This window comes from Pollachius pollachius (genome assembly GCF_949987615.1).
Source record: "Pollachius pollachius genome assembly, chromosome: 17".
NCBI lineage: Eukaryota > Metazoa > Chordata > Actinopteri > Gadiformes > Gadidae > Pollachius > Pollachius pollachius.
In genome coordinates this window covers 16,707,699-16,734,778 of record NC_136950.1, presented here as the reverse complement: position 1 = coordinate 16,734,778, position 27,080 = coordinate 16,707,699, and the positions used below count along the sequence as shown (strand labels likewise).

General features: G+C 51.4%; 1 protein-coding gene across 1 annotated transcript in view; it reads left to right on the top strand.

Moving 5' to 3' along the window:
* sspo (SCO-spondin) overlaps window positions 1-26,371 on the top strand; it is a gene marked incomplete at both ends in the record, with an annotated part of 103,204 nt that extends 76,833 nt beyond the window's left edge. Inside the window, 27 exons of the mRNA XM_079754639.1 lie at window positions 546-766; window positions 1,105-1,140; window positions 1,710-1,874; window positions 2,303-2,515; window positions 3,049-3,216; window positions 4,171-4,305; window positions 4,680-4,917; window positions 5,285-5,437; window positions 5,916-5,962; window positions 6,685-6,855; window positions 8,213-8,389; window positions 8,800-8,955; window positions 9,266-9,390; window positions 12,332-12,471; window positions 13,075-13,121; window positions 13,844-14,059; window positions 16,750-16,911; window positions 18,197-18,313; window positions 18,522-18,660; window positions 19,239-19,435; window positions 19,981-20,151; window positions 20,659-20,786; window positions 20,884-21,031; window positions 23,862-24,026; window positions 24,221-24,435; window positions 25,769-25,864; window positions 26,135-26,371. Of these exons, the coding sequence (XP_079610765.1) occupies window positions 546-766; window positions 1,105-1,140; window positions 1,710-1,874; window positions 2,303-2,515; window positions 3,049-3,216; window positions 4,171-4,305; window positions 4,680-4,917; window positions 5,285-5,437; window positions 5,916-5,962; window positions 6,685-6,855; window positions 8,213-8,389; window positions 8,800-8,955; window positions 9,266-9,390; window positions 12,332-12,471; window positions 13,075-13,121; window positions 13,844-14,059; window positions 16,750-16,911; window positions 18,197-18,313; window positions 18,522-18,660; window positions 19,239-19,435; window positions 19,981-20,151; window positions 20,659-20,786; window positions 20,884-21,031; window positions 23,862-24,026; window positions 24,221-24,435; window positions 25,769-25,864; window positions 26,135-26,371 (4,183 nt within the window). The remainder of the gene's footprint in view (window positions 1-545; window positions 767-1,104; window positions 1,141-1,709; window positions 1,875-2,302; window positions 2,516-3,048; window positions 3,217-4,170; window positions 4,306-4,679; window positions 4,918-5,284; window positions 5,438-5,915; window positions 5,963-6,684; window positions 6,856-8,212; window positions 8,390-8,799; window positions 8,956-9,265; window positions 9,391-12,331; window positions 12,472-13,074; window positions 13,122-13,843; window positions 14,060-16,749; window positions 16,912-18,196; window positions 18,314-18,521; window positions 18,661-19,238; window positions 19,436-19,980; window positions 20,152-20,658; window positions 20,787-20,883; window positions 21,032-23,861; window positions 24,027-24,220; window positions 24,436-25,768; window positions 25,865-26,134) is intronic.
* Between the last annotated feature and the right edge of the window lie 709 nt (window positions 26,372-27,080).

Below are 27,080 nucleotides of genomic sequence, written 5' to 3'. Positions count from 1 at the left end.
CATCATCATCATCAGTATCTACATCATCAGCATCATCTGCATCATCTGTATCAGCATCATCATCATCATCATAATCCTCATCAGCATCAGCATCATCATCATTATCATCAGCCTCAGCATCAGTATCATCAGCATCATCAGCATCCTCATCATCATCATCGTCCACATCCTCATTCTCATGGTCATCTTCATTCTCCTCCTCATCAGCCTCATGATCGTCATCATCTTCATGATGTTCATCCTCCTCATCATCCTTTTTATCATCCTAATCCTTATTATGCTTATCATCATCCTTTTTATCATCCCAATCCTTATTATGCTTATCATCATCCTTTTTATCATCCTAATCCTCACCATCACTACATCGTTCTCCTCCTCCTCAGCACCACTCCTCTGCCCATTGTCCTCCTCATGAACACAGGCCCTTTGCTCTGTGTCCGCTGTCACCTCCCCAACCATCCCACAGTAGTGGCCCTTCACCGCTCATCGGTCGTGTGAAGCCTTTACTGTCGTTAACCCCGGTGGTCTCATGTCCCGCCCCTCAGCTCCTGTGAGCACGGCCTGTGGAACTGCTCCCTGGCCCACTGCCCCCTGGACGGGGGCCTGTCCCCCTGGGGCCCCTGGAGCCCCTGCTCGCTGTCCTGCGGGGGCCTGGGTCTGAAGAGCCGGTCGCGGAGCTGCACCCAGCCCCCCCCCGCCCACGGAGGACGGGACTGCCAGGGGGTCCGTCTGGAGACCACCTACTGCCAGGCCCCGGACTGCCCCGGTGAGCACGGAGACAGGACACTGGCAGGGGCCTGGAGAGAGGCCGCTCGGGGCGACGAGGGCCCTCAAAGGGCCCCGCTTTAGCGGAGGAGCTACCTGGGAGGAGGAGGGAGAATACATTATCTTTGTTCTTATATTTGGTTATGCGTGTACACGTTCACAAGTTATTGTGTTGGAGGGTTATTGGAGGAAATCAACGGACAGACGGAACAGGTCTTCACGGGTGGCTTGTTCCGGCTTTCTCTTTATAGTACCGTTTTATACAGCTCTCGATACTTAACGTTTTATCCTACAGTTCCATCCAGCCGGCGCACGTTAACCTTCTCTGTGTTTCCCTAGTGCTCATCGGTCCTACAGAAGCCCCCACCACACCAGGTAGAACACATGCTCTGACCTCTGACCTGTGTTACTCCTCCATGCCGTCCCCTCTCTGACCTCTGACCTGTGTCACCCCTCCATGTCATCCCCTCTCTGACCACTGACCTGTGTCACCCCTCCATGCCGTCCCCTCTCTGACCTCTGACCTGTGTCACCCCTCCATGCCGTCCCCTCTCTGACCTCTGACCTGTGTTACCCCTCCATGCCGTCCCCTTTCTGACCTCTGACCTGTGTCCCCCCTCCATGCCGTCCCCTCTCTGACCTCTGACCTGTGTCACCCCTCCATGCCGTCCCCTCTCTGACCTCTGACCTGTGTCACCCCTCCATGCCGTCCCCTTTCTGACCTCTGACCTGTGTCACCCCTCCATGCCGTCCCCTCTCTGACCTCTGACCTGTGTCACCCCTCCATGTCGTCCCCTCTCTGACCTCTGACCTGTGTCACCCCTCCATGTCGTCCCCTCTCTGACCTCTGACCTGTGTCACCCCTCCATGCCGTCCCCTCTCTGACCTCTGACCTGCGCGACCCCTCCATGCCGGCCCCTGACTCTGTCCCCTCCCCCCCCCAGACGAGGACGCGGGCTTCTCCCCGTGGTCCTCCTGGAGCCCCTGCACCAGGACCTGCAGCGACGCCCGCACCCCCGCCATCAAGACCCGCCAACGCCGCTGCGTCAGCCCGCCCTGCTCCGGGCCCCCCCACCAGGAGAAGGCCTGCAACCTGCCCCAGTGCCCAGGTACACCCCCCCCCCCCCCCCCCGTCAGTCCACAGGGTCTACCATCTGGTCTACATTATACAAGGTAACACAGCGTAGAGCTTGTAGTGTAGAGAGTGGAGCACTCCACACACTGTCCCTGCTGCAGGAAGAAGAATTGTTAGTTTCATCTTCTTTAGTGATCGTTGTATCCTGTGTGTGTGTGTGTGTGTGTGTGTGTGTGTGTGTGTGTGTGTGTGTGAGTGTGTCTGTGTATGTGTGTGTGTCTACCTCTGTGTGTGAGTGTGTCTATCTCTGCATGTTTCTGTGTATGTGTGTTTCTCTGTGTGTGTGTGTCTCTGTGTCTGTCTGTGTATGTGTTTCTATCTCTGCATGTTTCTGTGTATGTGTGTCTCTGTGTGTGTGTGTGTGTGTGTGTGTGTCTCTGTGTGTGTGTGTGTGTACCCCAGACGGCGGGGCCGTGTGCGTGGGGGAGGGGTGTGTTAGCAGGAACTGCTCCTGGACGGGGTGGGCCCCGTGGGGGGCCTGCTCGCGTTCCTGCGGCGTGGGCCAGCAGCTCCGGCTGAGGACTTTCGTGGCCCCGGGGCCCGGCGGGGCCTGGTGCCACGACATCCTGGACGGGAACCAGGAGCAGCGCTTCTGCAACATCCGGCCCTGCAGAGGTGAGGGGCGGGGCGGGACGCGAACCGGGGCCCAGGCACCGGTCAAGGGCCCCTCTATGTTGAAAAGTGGAAACGGTTAAATAGGGGGAGGGAAGTGAGCGCAGGCAGACGGGGGGGAGGGCAGACAGACAGGTCAGCTGGGTGGGAAGGCAGACAGACAATCCGGGTGGGAGGGCAGACAGACAGGTCAGCCGGGTGGGAAGGCAGACAGACAGGTCAGCCGTCCAATCATTTCATCCAGGCAAAAAATTAATTAATTGCACGTCTTTTTACCGGCCTGCGACCGATTTCTGTAGGAGCATTTGATTGATTGATTGATGTCTGAATTTAAAGAAAATGTCAACAAATACTACAGGAAATGCCTCTAAAATCATCAGCACGCCCAGCTCTGAGCCAGCAGCCATCCGTGTGTGTGTGTGTGTGTGTGTGTGTGTGTGTGTGTGTGTGTGTGTGTGTGTGTGTGTGTGTGTGTGTGTGTGTGTGTGTGTGTGTGTGTGTGTGTGTGTGTGTGTGTGTGTGTGTGTGTGTGTCAGTGGACGGGGGCTGGTCCCGCTGGAGCCCCTGGTCCCGCTGTGATAAGGTGTGTGGGGGGGGGCGCTCCATACGAACCCGGTCCTGCTCCAGCCCCCCGCCCAAGAACGGAGGCCTCAAGTGTGAGGGGGAGAAGAACCAGGTGAAGCCCTGCGGCACAAAGCCATGTGGTGAGGCACGCACGCACACACACGCACGCACGCACGCACACACGCACTCCACACTCACTCTCGCGCTGTCACTCCCCCACTCACTCACTCAAATACACATAAACACACTCACCCACTCACTCCTCTATATGAAGCAGACTGGTGATCGTGTTGGTCAGTGTGATGGTGTTGATCAGTGTGATCGTGTTGGTCAGTGTGTTGTTGTTGGTCAGTGTGATGGTGTTGGTCAGTGTGTTGTTGTTGGTCAGTGTGTTGGTCAGTGTGATGGTGTTGGTCAGTGTGATGGTGTTGGTCAGTGTGTTGGTCAGTGTGTTGTTGTTGGTCAGTGTGTTGGTCAGTGTGTTGGTCAGTGTGATGGTGTTGGTCAGTGTGATGGTGTTGGTCAGTGTGTTGGTCAGTGTGTTGGTGTTGGTCAGTGTGATTGTGTTGGTCAGTGTGTTGGTGTTGGTCAGTGTGTTGGTCAGTGTGTTGGTGTTGGTCAGTGTGATGGTGTTGGTCAGTGTGTTGGTGTTGGTCAATGTGTTGGTGTTGGTCAGTGTGTTGGTCAGTGTGTTGGTGTTGGTCAGTGTGTTGGTCAGTGTGTTGGTGTTGGTCACTGTGTTGGTCAGTGTGATGGTGTTGATCAGTGTGATCGTGTTGGTCAGTGTGTTGGTGTTGATCAGTGTGATCGTGTTGGTCAGTGTGATGGTGTTGGTCAGTGTGTTGGTGTTGGTCAGTGTGTTGGTGTTGGTCAGTGTGATGGTGTTGGTCATTGTGTTGGTCAGTGTGTTGGTGTTGGTCAGTGTGTTGGTCAGTGTGATGGTGTTGGTCAGTGTGTTGGTGTTGGTCAGTGTGATGGTGTTGGTCAGTGCGTAGGAGGTCCTTTAACGAGCTCTCCTCTAACGAGCTGCAGCCTGTGGTGATGGTGTGGAGGGTGTGAAGCAGTAAAATGCTAACGAGCTCCGTGTTGCCCAGAAGAGAGAGGCTGTCCTCCGGGCCAGGAGGCGGCGCTGTGTGCCAACCAGTGTCCCCAGCGCTGCTCGGACCTGCAGCAGGGCATCGAGTGCCATGGCAACGCAGAGTGCCAGCCCGGATGCCGCTGCCCCAAAGGTACCGCGCTGCACCGCGTGGGTCCTGTCTTCCCCGCCCCGCCCCGCCCTGCCCCGCCCCGCCCTGCCCTGCCCTGCCCTGCCCTGCCCTATCTGCCCCGCCCTGCCCTATCTGCCCCGCCCTCTCTGCCCCACCCTGTTTGCCCCGCCCTCTCTGAGGCCTTTTCCTTCAGTCTTTAAAGGAAGACTCAATGTGTGATAACGTTACGGCTTTAAACCCTGCACTCAGCCCAGAGGCTGTTTTTTCTAAACATTGATTTAACCAGACCTGGTTCCTGTTGAAACCAAGGCACACAGATGAAGTTTGTTTGTCTTGTGTGTGTGTCTGTTGTTTGTCTTGTGTGTGCGTGTGTGTGCGTGTGTGTGTGCGTGCAGGCCAGCTGCAGCAGCAGGGTGTGTGTGTGCAGCTGTGGCAGTGTGACTGCGTGGACTCCCTGGGTCAGACCTGGGCGGCCGGCAGCTCCCACCAGGTCTCCTGCAACAACTGCAGCTGCTCCGACGGACAGCTGCTCTGCACCAATCACAGCTGCGAGGACGCCTGCTCCTGGAGCTCCTGGTCCACCTGGGCCTCCTGTAGCACTTCCTGTGGGCGGGGCCAGAGAACACGATACAGGTGAGAGAGACCAGGGGGACACTTTACCTTCAAACGATGAATCATTTTGACTGGATGGAACCCACTTTGTGTCTGTGCTGTGATTGGTTGAGGTCCCTGACCCCTGACCCCAGAGACCACTATGTGTCTGTGCTGTGATTGGTTCAGGTCCCTGACCCCTGACCCCAGAGACCACTATGTGTCTGTGCTGTGATTGGTTCAGGTCCCTGACCCCTGACCCCAGAGACCACTATGTGTCTGTGCTGTGATTGGTTCAGGTCCCTGACCCCTGACCCCAGAGACCACTATGTATCTGTGCTGTGATTGGTTCAGGTCCCTGACCCCTGACCCCTGAGACCACTATGTGTCTGTGCTCTGATTGGTTCAGGTCCATGACCCCGGAGAACCCCGGAGCCAGCTGCCAGTTTGAGGAGGTCCAGCATAAGTCATGTGACCCGGGGCCGTGCCCGCGCCTCTGTGTCCATGACGACCAGGACCTCCGGGTGGGAGACACCTGGCTGCAGGGGGAGTGTCAGCAATGGTGAGGGGACACACACACACACACACACACACACACACACACACACACACACACACACACACACACACACACACACACACACACACACACACACACACACACACACACACACACACACACACACACACAAGCAGGTACACATGCACGTACACACTCAGGCATGCACGCACGTACACACATGTATACACACACGAACACAGACACGATCAACAGACACACACGTCAGACACAACATTGCATGAACAGTCCTATTCCTATTAATTTGAAACAATACAGATATTGATTATGTCTCCAGACACGGTGTGGATGCACATATTTGCCACAGTTGAATACACACACACACACACACACACACACACACACACACACACACACACACACACACACACACACACACACACACACACACACACACACACACACACACACACACTGAGTGCTGGTTCTCATTTGCCCCTGTTCCTCCTCCTGTGTTCAGCACCTGCACCCCAGAGGGAGAATATTGCCAGGAAATCGAGTGCAGAGGTAGGTCTGCCCTCAGTCATCCTGACAAGTTACCTCATGTTGCCTGAGGAGTTACCTCATGAGGCCTAAGAAGTTACCTCATGAAGCCCCTAGTTACCTCATGAGGCCTGAGAAGTTACCTCATGTTGCCTGAGAAGTTACCTCATGTTGCCTGAGGAGTTACCTCATGAGGCCTGAGGAGTTACCTCATGAGGCCTGAGGAGTTACCTCATGAGGCCTAAGAAGTTACCTCATGAAGCCCCTAGTTACCTCATGAGGCCTGAGAAGTTACCTCATGAGGCCTGAGGAGTTATCTCATGAGGCCTGAGGAGTTATCTCATGAGGCCTGAGGAGTTACCTCATGAGGCCTGAGGAGTTACCTCATGAGGCCTGAGAAGTTATCTCATGAGGCCTGAGAAGTTACCTCAAGAGGCCTGAGGAGTTACCTCATGAGGCCTGAGGAGTTACCTCATGAGGCCGGCCTTCTGCTACCTCCTGACCTCCACTATGTTCCCCAAAACATGTCAGGATCTGTTTTAATGTTGAATAAAAGAGAAGGCCAATATAAAAAAAAAAGGCCAAAGTAATAGGCAAGGCCATACTAAAAGTAAACGGCAAATATAAAACGATCCAAATTAGATTTTAAATCCCATTTATTGATGTAAATGTGTGCGGCTGAGCAGGATTGTACACGGTAGACCTCAGAAAGTCTCAGGACGGGTTCAAACGATGTCTCCCCCCAGTGGACGGGGGCTGGACGCCGTGGTCGGTGTGGGCCGACTGCCCGGTGACCTGCGGACAGGGTACACGGGTTCGATCCCGCGCCTGCGTCAACCCTCCCCCGCGCAACAACGGCTCGCACTGCGGGGGTCCGGAGCGAGAGGTCCAGGACTGCAAAGCCCCCCCGTGTCTGGGTTCGTACCAACTGAGAGCAACAGGCCCCCCTTACCCCCCACACCCCTCTGAAGCCCTTATTGTGTGTTGTACGTCCTGGCACTTAATGTACACACTTATTGTGTGTTGTACATCCTGGCACTTAATGTACACACTTATTGTGTGTTGTACGTCCTGGCACTTAATGTACACACTAATTGTGTGTTGTACGTCCTGGCACTTAATGTACACACTTATTGTATGTTGTACGTCCTGGCACTTAATGTACACACTTATTGTATGTTGTACGTCCTGGCACTTAATGTACACACTAATTGTGTGTTGTACGTCCTGGCACTTAATGTACACACTTATTGTGTGTTGTACGTCCTGGCACTTAATGTACACACTTATTGTATGTTGTACGTCCTTGCACCTGAAAATAGTCCTTAGCATTGTGTAGCATCTTGTCCTAGCTATCTTTGTTGTGTACGGGGAATGGGTTAACCTAGCGATTGTTAAAGCTTGGCACTTGGTTCCGTGAACATCCTTACTGTAAAGAGAGCGATATCTTGTTGTTTCTCTTTCTTTTGACAAATGTAATAATTGTAAGTCTCTTTGGATAAAAGCGTCGTGCCCTTAATGTAAATTTAAATGAATCAGAGCCGAACTCAACCCACTTTGAAATTCTTCTCTTTGTTATAACGTGATGATGATTTCCTAAATCTCTGCTGAGATGAATAAAGTGTATCTAATCTTATCTTATGATGATGATGATGTCCTGTTACGAAGCTTCACAGGTATACATAAAGGTGACGTATTACACCAGTGTGACCATTTTGAAAATCTGCCTCTTCTTACAAGTGTGCGTTTCCATCTTGATGTATGACGGACAGTTGAGCAACGTTTGCTACAGTCCACCGGGCAGGCTGGTAGACTGATCTATCCAGCACACATCTAGGTGGACACGCCCACTTGTGATGTCAGAAGAGGCAGATTTTCAAAACGGCTTGTAACGGCCAATTAAGCTCACACCCGGTGGTATAATATGGCACCTTAAAATAAATTAAATACATTGAAATTAAATTCTTTCATTTAATCAATTTGGTTAAGTAGCACTGAAGCCATAGTAGACTAACTTCTAGAAAGCCTGAGGAAACGTCTCTGTCAGCACCTAGATCCTAAATGCCTCAAGATTCTGAGCAACTGGGTGTTTGCCATAGGGGAGGTAATACTCATAAAAGTAGGAGAAAAAATAGTGTGCTACAAAACCAAGCAATTCTATGAGGTCAAACAAAGTAAATAATAAGCAGTAAAAAAGGCCACAATAGGGCCCCTTTGTGTGGGCTTCGGTCTGGACGGAGGTCTGACGCCTCTCCCCCCCCCCCCCCTCCACAGACGACCTTTGCCCCTGGTCGCCGTGGTCGCCGTGCTCCCGCAGCTGTGGGGCGGGCTCGGCGCTGCGGAGGCGCGGCTGCGTGTGCGAGGAGGCGGGGGACGCAGCCTGCCCCCCCGAGGTGGAGGCGGAGCGCGGGGTGGAAGAGACCCAGCTGTGCTACAGGCAGCCCTGCCCAGGTACCGGCGACGGGGACCGCCCTCTGTGGTCACCGTGGTGTCTATAGAACGCTGGAGCGACCCGGGCCAGTGGGGGCCATTTTGTATGAGTGTGTTCCCTTTCTGACCTCCATGACCGCCGCTGTTTGAGTGAAGATCTTAATCAGACTTGTCATAGTTTTGCTTCTTTGTCTGGTCCTCTTTCTCCCGCAGGCGTTCTGTAAAACCTTTTAAGACTTTTTTAGAGGAGACTGAATTGAATGAATGCTTACAGAAACGTTCAAATTCACTTAACATGTGATTAAACGTCTACAGGAAAATGCATCAGTGAAAAACCATATGTGTGTGTGTGTGTGTGTGTGTGTGTGTGTGTGTGATCGCGTGCGTTCCTGCGTGTGTGTGTGTGTGTGTGTGTGTGTGCGTGTGTGCAGGCTGTCCAATGTCGGAGTGGAGTGAGTGGTCACTGTGTTCCTGCGAGTCTCAGAGACAGCAGCGCCATCGCGTGGCTCTCTCCCCGGCCACCAGGGGGCAGAAATGCTCTCCTGTGGAAACCCAGAGCAGAGCCTGCAACCTCAGCCTCTGTGACAGTATGTAGCAAACAAGTGTGTGTGTGTATCTGTGTGTGTGTGTGTGTGTGTGTGTGTGTGGGGGGGGGTTTATGTGTGGGTTTATGTGCGATTATGCAGATTTGCACAGCAATGTGATTGATCGTTGAATGTAGACATAGTAAGTCAAATAGTTCATTAAGGCACCATTTAAAATGTCTTCTTTGCCAGAGATAGTCTTATCCTACATCATTAAAGTCATTCCACAACCTCATAACAGATACTTAACTTAATGACTGCTGTTAACCGAGCAGGCTCCAGGCTGACAGCTCCTTCTTCCTCTGCTGTGCAGGCTGCGACGCCCCCTTCCTCTACTCGGAGTGTGGCGCCCCCTGTGAGCAGCAGTGTGCGTTGCGGGGCCGCCCGGAGCTGTGTCTGGGGGCGGGGGGGTGCACCCCTGGGTGCTACTGCCCGCAGGTCAGCACGATCCACCTAACCCTTCCCTCCACCCCTGACGCTCCTGTTGAGCTTCGTCGTTGCGTCGTCTTTAATCACCTCAGGCTTTGTCTATTCTTACCCGTAAGAAACTCGTGCACTCGTTCCTGTCCCCGGCCATTCTGAGGACCTTTAACCTCTCGTGTAGCGGCGAGTTCCGGTGGACCCGCTCCGGATGACAGGATTAGAGGATGCTGAGCACAGTTTGCAGCCATCAATAACAGTGAGATATGTTTGGAGGAAGAGACTCTGTTTCTGGAGTCATTTTACCCTAAAGTCGGGGGAGTTCTCCTGGTGATTTACTGGACTATCAGGGTAAGGAGTGCGTCAGCTTTGAGTAATGGTCCACGTCGCAGGAGGATTGAAGGGCCATAGTGAAATATGCTGATAGAAACGAGAGCGCCCCTCGCCCTCAGCCCGCTGCATCAGTGCTGGTAATCTCCCTGTGTTTGACACTGATTTATTCCTACGCGGGTCACTGGAAAATTACTTTTGCCAGCCTCACGCCTAAAGCGTCATATGGTGCTCTCACATGGGGAGTGCTGGGCCGCTCCGGGGCGTACGGTCGTGGTGCACTGCATGCAAGCCATGTATCAGAACACATTCACATGTATCAGAGCACATTCACATGTATCAGAACACATTGACATGTTTCAGAACACATTCACATGTATCAGAACACATTCACATGTATCAGAACACATTGACATGTATCAGAACACATTGACATGTATCAGAACACATTGACATGTATCAGAACACATTCACATGTATCATCAGAACACATTCACATGTATCAGAACACATTCACATGTATCAGAACACATTCACATGTATCAGAACACATTCACATGTATCAGAACACATTGACATGTATCAGAACACATTGACATGTATCAGAACACATTGACATGTTTCAGAACACATTCACATGTATCATCAGAACACATTCACATGTATCATCAGAACACATTCACATGTATCATCCGAACACATTCACATGTATCATCAGAACACATTCACATGTATCATCAGAACACATTCACATGTATCATCAGAACACATTCACATGTATCAGAGCACATTCACATGTATCAGAGCACATTCACATGTATCAGAACACATTCACATGTATCTTCAGAACAGATTCACATGTATCAGAGCACATTCACATGTATCAGAGCACATTCACATGTATCAGAGCACATTCACATGTATCAGAACACATTCACATGTATCAGAACACATTCACATGTATCAGAACACATTCACATGTATCAGAACACATTCACATGTTTCAGAACACAAGCCATGTATCAGAACACATTCACATGTATCATCAGAACACATTCACATGTATCATCAGAACACATTCACATGTATCATCAGAACACATTCACATGTATCATCAGAACACATTCACATGTATCAGAACACATTCACATGTATCAGAGCACATTCACATGTATCAGAGCACATTCACATGTATCAGAGCACATTCACATGTATCAGAGCACATTCACATGTATCAGAACACATACACATGTATCAGAACACATTCACATATATCATCAGAACACATTCACATGTATCAGAACACATTCACATATATCATCAGAACACATTCACATGTATCAGAACACATTCATATGTTCCATGTATCAGAACACATTCACATGTATCAGAACACATTCACATGTTCCATGTATCAGAACACATTCACATGTTCCTTGTATCAGAACACATTCACATGTTCCATGTATCAACACATTCACATGTTCCATGTATCAGAACACATTCACATGTTCCTTGCATCAGAAAACCTTCACATGTTCCTTGTATCAGAAAACTTTCAGAACACATTCACATTTTCCTTGAGGGGTTGGCTAGAAGAAAGAGGCAGAAGATTGTTTGTTGAATTTTGCTCACCTTTTTTTCCCCAACCTCCCCAGGAAATTACTAATTGAAACGATGCATATTGAAATACCACCATTAACATTTTACGTGAAGGGAAAATTTGCAATAATGCACATTCACTTCATTACGTCCCAGCCACAGGGTCAGGTAGTCTGTGGAAACGTGCGCGGTTAGTTTCATATCTTCCCCTGACAGAAGTGAAGAGTTCTCACGGCGTATGTCAACAGGCGTATCAATCTCTTTAATTAGGAGGAGGGATGAGGGCCAGGCCTGTTTCAGTCGGCTGTCTGTCGTTGGCGTGGGGCTGAGCTAAACGGCATGGAGGAGCCGCCGTGAGTCATGGTTGTCTGCGGGCCCGTATCGATTACCTCGACCAGACTCCATGCATGCAAATGATGTGATGTCTCCAGGTGCTGCATCTTTAAAGAGCCAGATATATTTACATCAAACAGGGTCACGTTGGTGCTGCTACTTCTGATTCAGCGCACAGATGAGAGTTTAGGATCTAAATATGTCACGGGTCGTTAATCTTCTGAGAAAAACCAACAGATAATGTGTGATTCCGTTAACCTCAGTAGGGCAGAAATATCTAAACTCTCCCATAATTAAATCCTTATCTTATACAGCCCATCATCATCAAGATGTATTCAATATTGGAACAGTAATAGTTTTCATTCCCCAAATAAAACTTCCCACATCCGAGCAACAGGATGTAACAGGAGCAACAGAACAACCGACGTATTGTTTGTGTACGTGTAGCAATCAATTATTGATGTCAATTCATCACGTTTTTCCAAGCATCAAACCATCAACAAATTTGCCTCGGCTCAACCCTGCTCCAGAATCCCAACCCCTCCATTGTGCAGTGTTTCGTAAAAATCCAATTTGCACATCTCCATAAAGTCCACGATGGGATCTCGGCTGAGAATAACGAATGAAGTCATGGCCACCGTGGTTCAGAGAGCCCAGGGGCTGACATATCTGCCGTCCCACCCTCTCCTGCCAGGGGCTGCTGCAGCACAACGGTAGCTGTGTTCCTCCGGAGGCCTGTGGCTGTGTCCACCTGCAGCAGGACGGCCCCGACCGGCCACCCACCACCATCACCGTCCCCCAGGGAGAGACCCTCACTGTGGGCTGCAGCACCTGGTGGGGGTCCCTGCTGTCTGTCTGTCTGCCTGTCTGCCTGTCTGTCTGTCTGTCTGTCTGTTTCTGTCTGTTTCTGTCTGTCTGTCTGTCTGTCTGTCTGTCTGTCTGTCTGTCTCCCCGTTTGTCTGTCTGTCTCCCCGTTTGTCTGTCTATTTCTGTCTGTCTCCCCGTTTGTCTGTCTATTTCTGTCTGTCTCCCCGTTTGTCTGTCTATTTCTGTCTGTCTCCCCGTTTGTCTGTCTATTTCTGTCTGTCTCCCCGTTTGTCCGTCTATTTCTGTCTGTCTGTCTGTCTCTCTCTCTCTTTCTTTCTTTCTTTCTTTCTTTGACTCTCTGCTGTATGTCTGTCTGTTTGCTGTTTGTATGTCTGTCTTTACCATCTCTGCATATTCCAGATAAAACTGGCTGGGGTAGAATGTGAATATATGATGCAATCTACAGATTTTCAATTTCTAAATCCGTCTTGATCCACCTATCATTTGTATGTATCATAATATTATTTCCAGCCATATCTTGGCTTAACAGTACAATGTTTGTTTATGCTTTTGTTCTGAATATTGAAGCCTGTTTGTTTGAGATTTCATGCTGTGTGCTCTGCTCTGTAGCTTCTGCCATGAGGGGACTCTGCAGTGTGACATGAGAGAGTGTGAAGGTAAGATAAGATATGACACATAAATAACACATGAATCCAGCTCCGCTCCATTTGAAGGGAACCTGCAGGGATTAGAATTGCTGAATTGCTTATGCCTCCTCTGTGCTCTTTTGATTGACTCTCCCTTCCACCTCACATTCTTACACACTCACTCACACTCATGCAAACAATCACTAACTCACTCACTCACTCTCACAATCACTCACTCACTCACTCACTCTCACAATCACTAACTCACTCACTCACACGCTCAATAACCGTCTTACACACTTGCTCACTCACTCACTTAATCACTCTCACACTAACTCACTCTCACACTAACTCACACTCACTCACTCACTCACTCTCACACTCATTCACACACACTCATTCACTTACTCATGCACTCTCATACTCATGCACCCAATAACCGACTTACTCACTCACTCACTCACTCACTCACTCAATCACTCTCATACTCACACGCTCAATAACCGCCTTACACACTTGCTCACTCACTCACTTACTCACTCTCACACTAACTCACTCTCACACTAACTCACTCTCACACTCACTCACTCACTCACTCACTCACTCACTCACTCACTCACTTACTCATGCACTCTCATACTCACGCACCCAATAACCCACTCCCTCACTCACTCACTCACTCACCCCCTCACTCACTCTCACACTCATTTCCTCACTCGCTCACACACACGCACCCGCCCCCTGACCCCCAGTCATTCTCAGCGAGTGGTCAGCGTGGACCCCCTGCTCTCCGTGCAAGCTGTCCCCTGCGGGGCCAGAGGGGCCCGGCCTGGTGTCCCTGCAGCGGCGCTACCGGGCCTGCCTGGACCTGGACTCAGGCCTCCCCGTGCCGGAGGAGGAGCAGCAGGGCCAGTGTCCCGGGCCGCTCAGCCAGGAGCGGGCCTGCCCGGACCCCACGGTGTGCCGAGGTACCGGAGACCCTCTTAACCGCTCGTTAGACCCTCTTTCAGGCAGACCCCCTCGCTGGGGCTGAGCCAGATGTCAAGGAGTCCCCCCGAGGTCCCACTGTACACGTCCGTCGACGGATGACGGAGGGCGTGTCTGACGCATGGGTAACGCGATTTGATTCGGCGACGGATCCGTCACTGCCTGAAAAGTTGAACATTTCTCAACTTTTGGACGCAGGCAATGCATTTCGAGAGCGCCCCATGCAAAGTCAATGAGATCCATCGACGGATGTGCACAGTGTGAACGCGGTGTCAGTGGATCACTGGGGCTGACGTCAGGGAGTCAGTGGATCACTTGTGCTGGGCCATCAGGGACTCAGTGGATCACTGGGACTGAGCCATCAGGGAGTCAGTGGATCACTGGGGCTGACGTCAGGGAGTCAGTGGATCCCTGGGGCTGACGTCAGGGAGTCATTGGATCACTGGGGCTGACGTCAGGGAGTCAGTGGATCACTGGGGCTGAGCCATCAGGGAGTCAGTGGATCCCTGGGGCTGACGTCAGGGAGTCATTGGATCACTGGGGCTGACGTCAGGGAGTCAGTGGATCACTGGGGCTGAGCCATCAGGGAGTCAGTGGATCACTGGGGCTGAGCCATCAGGGAGTCAGTGGATCACTGGGGCTGAGCCATCAGGGAGTCAGTGGATCAGCGTCGCCTCACAGTGGAGGCCTGCTATGAGGAGCTGGTCCTGGAGAGGGAGGGTGATCTAGTCAGGAGCACTGAAATTTACCCTAGTTGGAGTGTGAGCGAGGCGGTGTATTAATGAGGGGAACCCAGTGGGAGGGAGGGAGGAAGAGAGAGAAGAGGAGAGGACAGAACACAGGTGGTCAGCAGCACACAGCCAAGCACCTCATCACTGTTACGCCAGTGAGTTTTATATCGTCCTCCAAAAGTGTTCCTGTGGGTGCAATTAGCAGCTTCTAACTGTAATGTGACAAAGAGACGCGAAGGGCACAGAAAGTAGCCATGAAAGAATTTCTGATGGTTCATTTAAATATTGAAAAATGTTTTTATCATTAATAGCTCTGACATAATTGTCTTCTGGAAACCTTGGTAGAACTAAAATATGCTTACACAAGCATGCCCCCTCAACTGACTTATTGATGAGCAATATATGGTATTAACGTGCAAACACAGTAGTATACAATTAAAATCCTACCACCAACCATCTCTCTATTGAATAATGTATATCTGTTTGGCATTATTGAAGGTCGATATCCGTACTCAAAGAAAAATCTAATTAAAGTAAAAGTATAAGAATTTAAGATGCAAAGCAGAACCAGCAGTGGCAAACGACTGACAACCATGAATAGAAACCCAGAGGCACGTCTGAGCTTTAGTGCAGACCGAGAGGAACACTGAAGCATCACTTTAACCAAGACAAATTATCTCTGTCCTCTATCTAGATTAGATTAGAAAAACGTTATTTGGTGGTCAATTTAGTTCACAGTTTCCGGTCTCACATAAAAAATTACTTAATAAATACAATAAATAGCAATAAGAGGTAGACAAAAACATATATCAACAGCAGTCCTAACCCACACATTTAGCTCACCATTAATTTCAGCCTGTCGGTAAGTAACAACCACCCTGCCCCCGGATAGTACACAGTTATTGTTTAGAAACTGCTTTGCAATAGGAATGGATGAGAATATGCCTTATTGCATCATTACATGATATAATGTATTCGTGCAATTGCTGGTGTACACAAACAAAGCTAATGAGAAAATGTCAAGTCTGTTTATTATAGTCTTATTTTCTATTTACTTCAAAATTAAGCAAACTGTGCCGCTTTAATTCAGGTTTATTTGAAGTGGCATTTAGATCGTTAATATCTCATACGAGCAAATATCCCTGCTGCTCTTCATCGCGTTGGAATAGATTTGAAGAGTGCTTTGTTGTAGCCTTCGTCTTCCTCATTCCCAGGAACTTTGTAGAGAGCATCATTTGTCACGTTCCTACTGCCACACTAGATGAAAGTACTTCTATAACGCTTAGAAAACGTTATCCTCCTCGGGAGTACAAAGTTGGAATACAGGGTGAACTTTAAATGGAAAAGGAAGTGGAGAAAACATTGACCATCTTCTGTGGGACAAAAAGTTATTATTTGATGAAGAGAGTAAATAAGCCGGATAAGATCTTTATTTCGGTCCATCCTTCCTGCATATGTGTTTGATCGGAAACTCCTGTGAGTTCTCACCGCAGCCTGACGGACTCAGCTCTCCGCCCTCACACTGGATCCCTCTCACTGGGACCAGTGAGGTGGAATCACTGGATGCCTCTCACTCCAGTGGGGCAGGTTTAAAAAACATTTGGCTGTTCCAAAGCTACAAAGACGATTTTATTGATTCTTTAACTTCGAGGGGACAGCCATCAACTAAAGAAACTAGTGAAGTCCCTACATCCTTAATCATAAGTAGCTTAGAGTGGTGGAGTACGTCTCTAGAGAGGAGACTTGAACCATTTTGAGGAATGGTTTTGTTGTTGATAACGACCATGATCACAAATGATTTGCAGGATTCATCCCAAACAACCGTGAGCTGGTTTCTTTATGATAACGAGGATGATTCCATCTGCTGAGCCAAACACAATTTATCACAAACATCACAGCACCGTAAAAAATACGATCTCCTTCCTCGCCCCACCCCTCAGACGTGTGCGTGTGGAGACAGTGGGGGACCTGGGGGTCCTGCACCGAGCCCTGCAGTGGAGGCTTCAGGCAACGCCACAGGCAGCCTCTCGCCCCCTCCCCAGGGCCCCACTGCAGGAGGCAGCAGACCCAGAGCCAGAGCTGCAACACAGGCCTCTGCCCAGGTACAATACCCCCACCCACCTGTACCCAGGTACAGTACCCTTACACACTTGTACCTAGTTACAGTACCCTTACACACCTGTACCCAGAAACAGTACCCTAATACACCTGTACCCAGGGACAATACCCTAAAACACCTGTACCCAGGTGGAATACCCTAGAATACCTGTAGCCAGGTACAGCACCCTAACACACCTGTAACCAGGTACAGTACCCTTACACACACCTGTATCTAGGTACAATACCCTAACACACCTGTACCCAGGTACTATACCCTAACACACCTGTACCCAGGTACAATACCCTAACACACCTGTACCAAGGCACAACAGCCCACTTACACACCTGTACCCAGATACAGTACCCTAACACACACCTTTATCCAGGTACAGTATCCTAACACACCTGTATCTAGGTACAGTACCCTAACACACCTGTACCCAGGTACAGTACCCTAACACACCTGTACCCAGGCACAACAGCCCACTTACACACCTGTACCCAGAAACAGTACCCTAATACACCTGTACCCAGGGACAATACCCTAAAACACCTGTACCCAGGTGGAATACCCTAGAATACCTGTAGCCAGGTACAGCACCCTAACACACCTGTAACCAGGTACAGTACCCTTACACACACCTGTATCTAGGTACAATACCCTAACACACCTGTACCCAGGTACTATACCCTAACACACCTGTACCCAGGTACAATACCCTAACACACCTGTACCCAGGCACAACAGCCCACTTACACACCTGTACCCAGATACAGTACCCTAACACACACCTTTATCCAGGTACAGTACCCTAACACACCTGTATCTAGGTACAGTACCCTAACACACCTGTATCTAGGTACAGTACCCTAACACACCTGTATCTAGGTACAGTACCCTAACACACCTGTACCCAGGTACAGTACCCTAACACACCTGTACCCAGGTACAGTACCCTAACACACCTGTACCCAGGCACAACAGCCCACTTACACACCTGTACCCAGATACAGTACCCTAACACACACCTTTATCCAGGTACAGTACCCTAACACACCTGTATCTAGGTACAATACCCTAACACACCTGTACCCAGGTACAGTACCCTAACACACCTGTACCCAGGCACAACAGCCCACTTACACACCTGTACCCAGATACAGTACCCTAACACACCTTTACCCAAGAACCGCACCCAAACACACCTGTACCCAGGAACAGTACCCCCACAGTTAGTCTAGAGAGTGTTATGCTTGCTGACTGTTACTCTTTTGTAATGACTTTAGGTGAGCGCTGCGAGGACCGGGGGCGGACCTACCAAGAGGGCTGTGCCAATCAGTGTCCCCGCAGCTGCACCGACCTATGGGAGCACGTGCAGTGTCTACAGGGAGCCTGTCACTCAGGTAGTCTACTGGGATCCACACCGTGCATGGCCTTGTTGGTCTTACATACAACTCCTCCCTGATGAGTGTCATCATCTATCCCTTCCTCCCTGACGAGTGTCATCATCCATCCCCTCCTACCTGATGAGTGTCATCATCCATCCCCTCCTACCTGATGAGTATCATCCTCTATCCCCTCCTCCCTGACCATCCATCCCCTCTCTGGCAGGCTGCCGCTGTCCAGATGGCCAGCTGCTGCAGGACGGAGAGTGCGTCCCGCTGGCTGACTGCCGCTGCGGCTTGCCGTCAGGCAACGGCAGCCTGGAGTTCAACCCGGGGGGGAACGCCACGCTGGACTGTAACGACTGGTCAGCAAACGCACGCACGCACGCACGCACGCACGCACGCACGCACGCACGCACGCACGCACGCACGCACGCACGCACGCACGCACGCACGCACGCACGCACGCACGCACGCACGCACGCACGCACGCACGCACGCACGCACGCACGCACGCACGCACGCACGCACGCACGCACGCACGCACGCACGCACGCACGCACGCACGCACGCACGCACGCACGCACGCACGCACGCACGCACGCACGCACGCACGCACGCACGCACGCACGCACGCACGCACGCACGCACGCACGCACGCACGCACGCACGCACGCACGCACGCACGCACGCACGCACGCACGCACGCACGCACGCACGCACGCACGCACGCACGCACGCACGCACGCACGCACGCACGCACGCACGCACGCACGCACGCACGCACGCACGCACACACAACCCCCCCCCCAACACACACACAGTATCAGCCTTACCTACTTAACTACAGATTTTTCATCATTACATCATCATTCAGGTTTCTCAATCTATCTCTGCGTTTTGCTCCAGCTTGGCCCAATGGTTGTGTTTTCTTCTCCTCCAGTGTGTGTGAGAACAGCCGTCTGGTCTGCACCGAGCATCTCTGTCCCGCCTACCAGCCCTGGAGCCAATGGAGCGTCTGCTCTGCCTCATGTGGGCGTGGCCAGAGGACGAGGACACGCCCCTGCCAGGAGCAAGAGGGCGGGGTTCCCTGCGGGGACACGGAGCAGAAGGACAGCTGCCTGCTGCCGGCCTGCCCAGGTCACACACACACACACACACACACACACACACACACACACACACACACACACACACACACACACACACACACACACACACACACACACACACACACACACACACATACACACCTGAACACGTACACACCTGCCCACACACATACCCCTGCATACAGACACACAAAACACTCCCTTCCTGGATGTCCTTGTGTGATTCATTGAGTATGTTTATTTTCGTGTCATGCCACACAAGTTGCCCATCCCACACAGGATTACAAGACAGTGATATAACTACACAAAGAGTGTAGTAAATCCACAATCACAGTACACTACACAATACAATACATCTGACACCGGATAAACACACTAAATATAAATTGACATATTCCTCCTAGCCCTCATAACCTTTGTCGCAAATCATGATAAAACAGAAAAAGTCAAAATAAAATGAATTTCATTTTCAATTTCGTTGAGCTCACAAAACGTAGGAAACAAAAGTTACAAAAGTCCTTCTGTGAGTATCACAGCCCCGTTCTCACCCGTCTCCCCCCTCTCCCCCCCCAGCCGGCTGTGTGCTGAGTGAGTGGTCCTCGTGGAGCGCCTGCAGTGCCTCGTGTGGCGGGGGGGTGTCGGTGCGGAACAAGACGCTGGTGCAGGAGGCGGAGCCGGGGGGCCGGGCCTGCAGCGCACCGCTGGAGCAGCACACCGTCTGTAACGCCAGCAGCTGCCTGCCTGGTGAGGACACGCACGCTCACGCTCACGCACGCACACACATGCACATCAATCGCGCACTCACGCACGCACGCTCTCGCGCGCGCACATGCACATCTGTGCGCACATGCACACACGCACGCACAAACGCATGCACGCTCGCTGGCTGGCTGGCTGGCTGGCTGGCTGGCTGGCTGGCTGGCTGGCTGGCTGGCTGACTGACTGACTGACTGACTGACTGACTGACTGACTGACTGACTGACTGACTGACTGACTGACTGACTGACTCCCTCCCTCCACCCTCTCTCTCTCCCTCTAATGTATTTTCTTATCTTATGTTTTAAAGTGTTGCTTTAACACATGGATGCCTTTTGAATGTCAGGGGATTGTCACGGGGATTAGGGCCCGGGATGAGATAGTCCTGAGCAGTACACAATACCAACACTTTGTGTGTATGTGTGTGTGTGTGTGTGTGTGTGTGTGTGTGTCTGCGTGTTTCTGTATGTATGTGTGTGTGTGTGTGCCTCTCAGAGTGTCCCCGTGGCGAGGTGTTCAGTGTGTGTGCCGGCTCGTGTCCACACACCTGTGAGGACCTGTGGCCCCAGAGCCAGTGTGTGGCGGGCCCCTGTACCCCGGGCTGCTCCTGCCCCCCAGGACAGGTCAGTGTGATGTATCCCCCCCCCCCTCTGTCCTGCTGCCTGTCCACGTCCCCTCCTCCAGGAGGAGAGTCTCACTATCCACCCCCCCCTCCCCCAGGTGCTGTACCGGGGCTCCTGCGTATCCCGTGACGACTGCCCCTGCTCGCCCCTCGCTCTCCTGCGGGGGAACCACGAGCTGAACTCCAGCGCCGAGGAGAGCGGCCCAGAGGCTCCGGTCCCCCCCGGCTCCACCATCAAGCACCTCTGTAACACCTGGTAACATCCCCTCCCCCCCACCTCTGTAACACCTGGTAACAGCCCCGCCCCCCACCTCTGTAACACCTGGTAACAGCCCCACACCCCCACCTCTGTAACACCTGGTAACAGCCCCCACCCCCCCCACCTCTGTAACATGTAAACTTGAAATGTAAACTTGAAAACAACCCACTTAATAATCAGGGCTGAGTCAGCGCCAACTTTTAGCTGGAGGGAAGGGAAACTGGTTCTAGACCACTCAAAGATTCTGTGCCTACCAAAGAGAAAATCATACAAGGGTTTGGGAACCATTCTGTGCCAGTAGTTCTTGCCCGGAGCTGTTGTCTCTCTCACTATATACTTCATTAACGCTTAATGATAAACTCTCCTCACTCAATCACTCAATCTTAATTGAGTGCGTCTCTGTTCACATTGATGATGGTGGGTGTCCCTGTCAGGCCTGTCTGTTGTGCGTCCTGTCTGTGGTACGTCATGTCTGTGGTGAACATCTCTGTGGTCGTGGGCTGACTCTGAACGAGTCTGGCCCCTGATCTTATCTCCCCGACGTCGTGCCTGATGGACGCTGGTGGATGGGGACGGTTGAACGAGCTCTCGGCTGTTAGGACGAGTGCTCTGATGAAGTACATGTCTCTAAAGTAATGTCTGTAGCATGTTACAATCATGGGGCAATCATTAAACAATGAAAGCGCCTCATATATTAGTCTGTACCATCTGTTGGACATGTAGCGTTGATGAAAGAAGACACACACAGACACACAAACAGACACACACAAAATGACATACACAAATAGAGACACACACAGTCAGAGACAAACAGACACACACAGAGACACACTCAAACAGACATACACAAATAGACACAGACACATTCACAGACACACACAAACAGACACAGAAACGCACACAAACAGACACACACAAACAAAGATACACACACAAAGAGACACACACAAACAGAAACACACAACCAGAGACACACAACAACAGACGCACAAAACATGAGACACACAAAAACAGACATACACAAACAGAGACACACACACAAACACACACACAAAAAGAGACACACACAAACAGACACACACAAACAGACACACACAAACAGAGACACACACAAACAGGCACACACAACCAGAGACACACACAAACAGAAATACACACAGACACACACACAAACAGAGGCACACACAAGAAGAGACACAAACAGAGACGGACAAACAGAGACGCACAAAAACAGTGTGTGACTTTGTACATCTGAAATGCAGCTAATAACCTCTGTAGTATGAATTTGGTGCAGTGTAATTCCTCGAAGTCCAGAACACGCACCATCATGTATGTACTGGTGATTGACCAGTGGCTGGTCCACATGAGTGTTTGCTTAATGTTTTCCTGTTTGGCTGAATAACAAACCCAATCCTCCCATTAGATCAGCCTGGTAGAAAGGAATCGATGAAATAAAGTGACGTGAAATTGCTATGGATTTAATGGAGCCTCTTTGGCTGATGCCTGAATGATGCTGCTGCACGTCGCTTAAATTATTTATGCCAATTGTTCGTTAATAATCTGATGAATCAAATTGAATGAGAATAATCGTTTATTGCAGCTCTTCCTCTCCCTCTCTAATGACTCTCTTTCCCCATCTCCCTCTCGCTCTCTCCCTCTTTCTAATGTCTCTCTCTCTCTCTCTCTCACTCTCTCTCTCTCTGTCTCTGTCTCTGTCTCTCTCTTTCTCTAATGACTCTCTCTCTCTCTCTCTCTCTCTCTCTCTCTCTCTCTCTCTCTCTAATGACTCTCTCTCCCTCTCTAATGACTCTCTCTCCCTCTCTAATGACTCTCTCTCTCCCTCTCTGATGACGCGCTCTCTCTCCCTCTCTAATGACTCTCTCCCTCTCTGATGACGCTCTCTCTCTCCCTCTCTAATGACTCTCTCTCTCTCTCTGCAGTGTGTGTAAGGGAGGCCTCCTGAACTGCACCTCGGACACATGTGATGGTGAGTGACGCCCCTCTTCAGACTCTACCACTCATCTTGGTACAACCCTTCTGCTTTGGTGCGACCCCTCATCTTGGTACGACCCTTCCGCTTTGGTGCGACCCTGCCTGATGGCCACACTACCTCCAGTCAGTAACAGCTGCTGATCGGTCGGCTTTGATCCCCACTCATCGTCACCATCACCGCCTGTAAAGTCTGATCGGTGTCGTGTAGTTTTCAAAGAACATGCAATACCAGCGTGTCCAGGTAGGGGGAGCTAGAGCACAAGAGCACTGTGGACACAGTGTCGTGCTGTACCCCCCCCCCCACGCCCTGTGTATTCTCCAGAGGTTCTCCTGAGAGCTGAATGCCTCTGTGATTTGACCTAGCTCCCTCATTGTGGAGCGCCTAGCCTGCTGGGCTTCACTCTGTCCTTCTGCCCTACTCCATCGGTTTTTCTTGCTAAGCTGGCTCTCTGTAGAGAGCCTGTTCCTCTATCACTCTCTGTAGAGAGCCTGTTCCTCTATGGCTCTCTGTAGTGAGCCTGTTCCTCTATCACTCTCTGTAGTGAGCCTGTTCCTCTATCACTCTCTGTAGTGAGCCTGTTCCTCTATCACTCTCTGTAGTGAGCCTGTTCCTCTATCACTCTCTGTAGTGAGCCTGTTCCTCTATCACTCTCTGTAGTGAGCCTGTTCCTCTATCACTCTCTGTAGTGAGCCTGTTCCTCTATCACTCTCTGTAGTGAGCCTGTTCCTCTATCACTCTCTGTAGTGAGCCTGTTCCTCTATGGCTCTCGGCAGAGAGGCTGTTCTCTCACTATGTCCTGACTGATGTCTTTCTGGTTCCTCCAGTGGACTGCGAGTGGTCCGTCTGGTCTCCCTGGAGCTCCTGTTCCTCCAGCTGTGGTTCTGGACAACGTCGCTCCAACAGGACCATGATCCGGCCCAGCCAGTACAGTGGGGCCCCGTGTGAGGGCCCCAGCCACCACACAGCGCCCTGCCTTGGACCTGACTGTGGTGAGCAAAAGGATCGAAGAGGCCCTCATCCATACTGTTGCTCTCCCTTTGCTCCATTTTTGACTCTCTATTTTTCTCTCTCTCTCTCCATCTCCCCCTCCCTCTCTCTCTCCCCCCTCCCTCCCTCTCTCCCCCCTCCCTCCCTCCCTCCCTCCCTCCCTCCCTCCCTCCCTCCCCTCTCCCTCTCTCTGCAGCCTGTCCTGCGGGGGAGCGTTGGCGTCGGGGGGCCCCTGAGGGCCCGGTCCTGTGTGAGAGGGGCTGTGAGGACATGTACGTCCCCCCGCCCGCTAACTGCAGCGCCGCGGCGGAGGGCTGCGTGTGTCTGGACGGGCGCTACCGCCAGGGGGGCGGGGCCTGCGTCCTGCCCGCCCTCTGCCCCTGTGAGGACGGCAGTGGCCGGACCAGAGAGGTGAACACACACACGCACACACGCACACGCACACACACACACGGACCCCAATGCACAAGACCTAGCATCATGGTCATAATGTCCAACATGTAGCTTCCATTAGTAGTTCCTCCTCCTCCTCCTCCTCCTCCTCCTCCTCCTCCTCCTCCTCATCCACCCAAGCGCTGTCATAGTAAAGAGCAGCAGCAGCAGTCGTGAAAAAATGAAACATTTCAGTTCATATCCACCTATACATCTATCTCATTGATATAGATAGATATCCACTCATATCAACTATATAAGTCTTTCGTTGCGCACTGGGTTCCTTCAGTGATTGGCGGGACGGCCCCGTTCAGTGTGGTAGTTTAGCTGTTGATTGAGCTTCTACGGGTCATCTACCATGTGTGCCCCCCCCCCAGGGTTATTTACCTCTGGAGCAGCGAGGACAGATGAGTGACAGGCCGCGGCCTCCTCATCCATAATGCATCCGACCCCGCCGGCTCCGATGGCCGCCTGCAATAATTGATGAGGAGTTATATTAAAGGATTATAATACTTAATCATACTCTGACCAGAGGGCTGGCCCTCTCACGGGCTCTCCTGTTCCACGACCGCTCTGAGACTGTGTGTATTCTATTGTGTATCTCTCTGTCTATATAGATATATATCTATAGATATATAGACATATATTATGCTCTATTTTTCTCTCTATCTCCCTCTGATATCATATATCTATATATATATACACACGCACACTGTCTCTCTCTCTCTCTGTCCCTCTCTCACTCTGTCTGTCTGTGTCTCTCTCTCTCTCTCTCCCTGGTTGTGAGGGCTGATATGTGGGATGAGCTCTGGAAGGTTTTCTAATTAAGAACTCATAACCTTTGTGGTCCGGGACCGCTGCAGGGGACTTGCAGGCTGACAGAGTGCTGCTATTACCCTGACTGGGCTGGGACCCGCTAACAATGCCCACAACCACTCACCTCTCACACACAGGATGTACGCACAGACACACACACACACACACACACACACACACACACACACACACACACACACACACACACACACACACACACACACACACACACAGAAAGGCACACACAAACACACATGCACGCACACACCCACATTCACACGCACACACGCCCACTCGCACACACACAAACGCACATGCCCACACACACACACACACACATACACACACACAAACAGACACGCATACAAACACACACACATAACACACTATATTACAATCAGAAAACTCACAAATGCATTAGGCGGGAAACGGAGCTCAGACTTTTTATTGTTTTGTTGTCTTCCTTGTGTGTTAATGTGTTTGTGTGTGTCTGCAGGCGGGCGTGGAGTGGGAGGAGGGCTGTGTCTGGTGCCGCTGTGTGAACGGGGTGAAGCAGTGCCAGTCCAGATGCCCCGCCCTCTCATGCGACGAGGTGAGACACATGTCGTCTGTTTACCGCGCTGTAACGACAGCTCACCACGGGTATGAAGCGCCTGACCAGACGGTTAACTGGCCCGACTAACAAGCTCTGCCCTTTTAAAGAGCTCCGCCCTGCTAACGAGCTCCACCCTGTTAACGAGCTCCGCCCTGCTAACGAGCTCCACCCTGTTAACGAGCTCCACCCTGTTAACGAGCTCCGCCCTAAAAACGAGCTCCACCCTGTTAACGAGCTCCACCCTGCTAACAAGCTCCCCCTTCTAAGGAGATCCACCCTGCTAACAAGCTCCCCCCTTCTAAGGAGATCCACCCTGCTAACAAGCTCCCCCCTTCTAATGAGCTCCGCCCTGCTAACGAGCTCCCCCCTTCTAAGGAGATCCACCCTGCTAACAAGCTCCCCCCTTCTAAGGAGATCCACCCTGCTAACAAGCTCCACCCTGCTCATGAGCTCCACCCAGTTAACCAGCTCTGCCCTGCGAACGAGCTCCGCCCTGTTAACTAGCTTTGCCCTGTTAACAAGCTCCACCCTGCTAACGAGCTCCACCCTGTTAACGAGCTCCGCCCTGTAACAAGCTCTGCCCTGCTAACGAGCTCCGCCCTGTAACAAGCTCTGCCCTGCTAACGAGCTCCGCCCTGCTAAAGAGCTCCGCCCTGCTAACATGCTCTGCCCTGCTAACGAGCTCCGCCCTGCTAATGAGCTCCATCCTGCTAATGAGCTTCGCCCTGCTAACGAGCTCCTCCCAGCTAACGAGCTCCGCCCTGCTGTTATATCTGTTGCAATTAACCATGGGGCTGTCCAACACTTGGCTGTGGCATAGTGGTGCTACAGTGGTTGTGGGCTGACACACACACACACACACACACACACACACACACATACACACACACACACACACACACACACACACACACACACACACACACACACACACACACACACACACACAGTTTGTTTGCACCGAACATACGTCTAGCAGAGGACGCAGCGCTGTGATTGGTCCCGTACCGCCGCTCTGAGGAGGAGAGCATGAAGAAGAGAGCATTAAAGCTAGATTAGTTTCTCCGGTCACCGATGCAGGTGGGAAACCGCGTGGCTAAAAAAAGATTTCTGCTGATGAACGGGAACTCAGCGCAAGGTTGGGCGCACGACTCCTCTCTCTCCACTCCTCTGAGCTCCTCTCTGCTCCTCTCTACTCCTCTCACCTCTCCTC